This window comes from Sminthopsis crassicaudata, chromosome 3 (genome assembly GCF_048593235.1).
Source record: "Sminthopsis crassicaudata isolate SCR6 chromosome 3, ASM4859323v1, whole genome shotgun sequence".
Taxonomy (NCBI): domain Eukaryota; kingdom Metazoa; phylum Chordata; class Mammalia; order Dasyuromorphia; family Dasyuridae; genus Sminthopsis; species Sminthopsis crassicaudata.
The window spans coordinates 582283860-582287023 of NC_133619.1; the positions used below are offsets into that span (position 1 = coordinate 582283860).

A 3164-nucleotide genomic window follows, 5' to 3' on the forward strand; every position below is an offset into this window, starting at 1 on the left:
GACTACCAAAGGATTAGACTTATACATCTTCCCTCTCTAAAAAACAAACAAACAAACAAACAAACAAACCAAAAAAATAGCAAAATTCAGCTGTTCAAGGAATCGAAGGATTTATTTTTTTAAGTGTAAAAAAAAGAGGCTAAGCATTGCTACATGGCAAGCTGTGTTACAAAGTAATAATCTTCAAAATGATTTGCTGCTACTTAAAAATAAGATATTGACCAATGGAATGGAGTGGATACATGATATACTGAAATTAAATGAACCAATAACCAAATGTTGGAGAAAATGAAAAAAGCCTAATCTTAAAGATTCACTATTCAACAAAAACAGTAGGCATATTTAAGAAATACTATGATTAGACATTATATTGAGCCTTAACTCCTGTGTCTTGTGCTGTTTTCATTACTTACATATAAAGGTTCATCTCATAAACAAATTAAAGAAACGATGAAAATATTTCCTTTGAGCTCTCTACAGAGAGGAAAAATTATGACCATATAAGAAATAGAGCTGATCATTGAAGATTCAATGGACAATTTTCATTATAAAAAATTATATAATTTTAGCACAAATAAAATCAATACAGATAAAATATAATGAAAACAGTTAATTGTGTGAATGGAGAAGATCTCTTCAGCAATTTATGCTGATAAAGAACTCATTTCCTAGATACATAAAAAAACAAAACAAAACAAAAAAAAACTTTTTGGATTTATAAGAATTAAAGACATTCCCAATTGATAAATGGTTCACATATTTTAAGACGCATTATATGAGGAAGAAATTCACTCTATCAAAAGCCATTAAACAATATCTCAAATAATCCTTAGAGAATTTTAATGACACTCTTAAGGTTCAACCTTATCATATCACATCTTATCAAAGATATCAAAAATTGGAAATTGAAAAATGTTGAAGATTATTACAAAACAGGCACATGATACTGTTGGTATAAATATGATTTCAGTCATTCTATAAATTAATTATGAAATATACCCTAAAAGCTAAATTACGCATATAAACAACTTTGAAAAAACTCTGAACAATGAAGTGACAAACCATAATTGCGGAGAACCAATGATGAAGTATGTTCTCATCTTCTCAATACAAAATACAGAATGACATATTTTGCATATGATCAATGCAGCAAATTATTTCATTTGACAATGCATATTATCACATGTATTTTGTTTTCTCTTTTTTACCCTAGTATTTTGGGATGGGGGTGGGGAGGAAGGAGTAAAAATGTTGTGTGACAAGTAATTCAAGGTTCTAAGTAAAATTCATGTTCCACTGGAATAGTTTCTATATTTCATTCTAGACCTGAGATTAATTCTAAGGATTGTCCATTCTGGACTTCTTTGAAAGAGAGGGGGAAAGTAGTTAAGTTTATATTTAAGTTACATGTGAAAATTAAAAAAAAATAAACAACAGCAACAACAACAACAAAAAAACTCTAAACAACAAAAAAAAATATTGCTATTGTCACTCATCAGGTCTTTTTCAGACATACTTTTCTCATGATCTTCTCCCGGATTTGATGAGTCTTCACACAATACACAATAGGATTCATCAGTGGAGGAACCAAAACATAGATATTAGCAATCAGTATTCTAATAAGAGGGGAGCTGTGTTTGGCAAAGCGGTGGACAATAGCCAGGGTGACAACGGGAACATAGAAAATGAGTATAGCACAGATATGGGAAACACAGGTGTTGAAAACCTTTAATTGCTCTTGATGAGATGCAATGCCCAAAACAGTCTTCAGGATCAGGATGTAAGATACTGAAATCATTGCTAAGTCCAGCATGCCTATGAGAGCAACAAAAAACCCATAGATAACATTGACCCTGTTGTCAGAGCAAGCCAGTCTCAGAACATCCTGGTGGAGACAATAGGCATGGGAGAGGAGTTTTTTATTACAATATGTCAGTCTCTTCAGAGTGATAGGAAATGGGAGGATGAGTATAAGACATCGAATGGCAAATATCAATCCAATTTTGATGATTCTACTGGTGGTGAGGATGGAACTATATCTTAGGGGCTTGTGGATGGCTATAAAACGATCAAGGGACATTATGAGAAGCACTGAAGATTCCATGGCAGTGAAGGTGTGTATGAAGAACTCCTGGGCGATACAGGCATCAATGGAGATTGCTGTGATGTTGAATAAAAAAATTTTCAACATGGTAGGCAAGGAAGAGAAGGTTAGCCCAAGGTCAGAAAAAGCAAGCATAGAGAGAAAATAGTACATAGGCTCATGGAGTGAGGACTCTGTCTTGATAAGAATAAGGATGATACAATTACCCACAGTGCTAATGATGTATATGAGACAGATGGGGATGGATATCCAGATGTGGAATTGCTCCAGCCCTGGGATCCCAATTAGTTGAAAGGCGGATATCTGGGCTTCAGATGTGTTAAGAGCTAACATAGCAATGAGGGGTTAGGAAGACAACCAGAGTCAGAATGGCAAATAAAGTTTTCCCTCAAAGGGGAAAGCAAAGGCTTAGTTGTTCATAATCTCTGAAAATTTCAATAAAAATGAACAGCATTACTGTTCATATGAAGCATACATAAGTATGTTTTTGAAAGCTAATTCAGTTGAACATGGAAATACCTGGAGAGTGAGGTTATATGTTCCCCAACAGTGAAAATAGTCAATATTTGGCTTGTTGACACTGTTAGCTATTGTGTAGAGAGGATTTCTTTTTGAAATAGTAGGCAGAATGAGAGACAGTTGAAAACCCTTTTGTCTCTACCTTGAGCCTAATTCCTTCCCTTCTGTTTCTTTTTAGTTGGAAGAGTTGTGTACTTCTCTGCCTGAAAAGAAGAAATCATCAGGACCCGCCTAAAGGAAAAATTCAGGAAGCAAGAAAAACAAAGTTACTCAGTCTTTCTCAGAAACATGGGCAAGTGGGAAGCAATCATGGTACTAGGTCTTCCATGCCAATAGTAGAATTAAGAACATAAAGTGAGGATCCTAGCAACAAAGGAGATCTGTTACATGTTATTGGAAAATTAATAGGAAGATAGTAGCTAGGTGGTGCCATGGGTAGAATACCAGGTCTAGAGTCAGAAATACTTATTTTCATGAATTCAAATCTGGCCTCCAGGATTTTTCTCTAGCTGTGTGAGGCAAGTCACTTCACCCTGCACCC

The 3164-nt window shown here is 34.6% G+C and overlaps 1 protein-coding gene across 1 annotated transcript; it reads right to left on the reverse strand.

Annotated features, from left to right (window-relative positions):
* Positions 1–1495: 1495 nt before the first annotated feature.
* On the reverse strand, positions 1496–2437 carry LOC141559875 (olfactory receptor 51A7-like). Its single transcript, XM_074297531.1, has one exon. It carries the CDS (start codon positions 2435–2437, stop codon positions 1496–1498), a length of 942 nt encoding a protein of 313 aa, XP_074153632.1.
* Positions 2438–3164: the final 727 nt, after the last annotated feature.

Bases quoted from the DNA above. Each gene is read 5' to 3' on its own strand.
- LOC141559875 (XM_074297531.1), bottom strand. From the start codon at position 2,437: ATGTTAGCTCTTAACACATCTGAAGCCCAGATATCCGCCTTTCAACTA.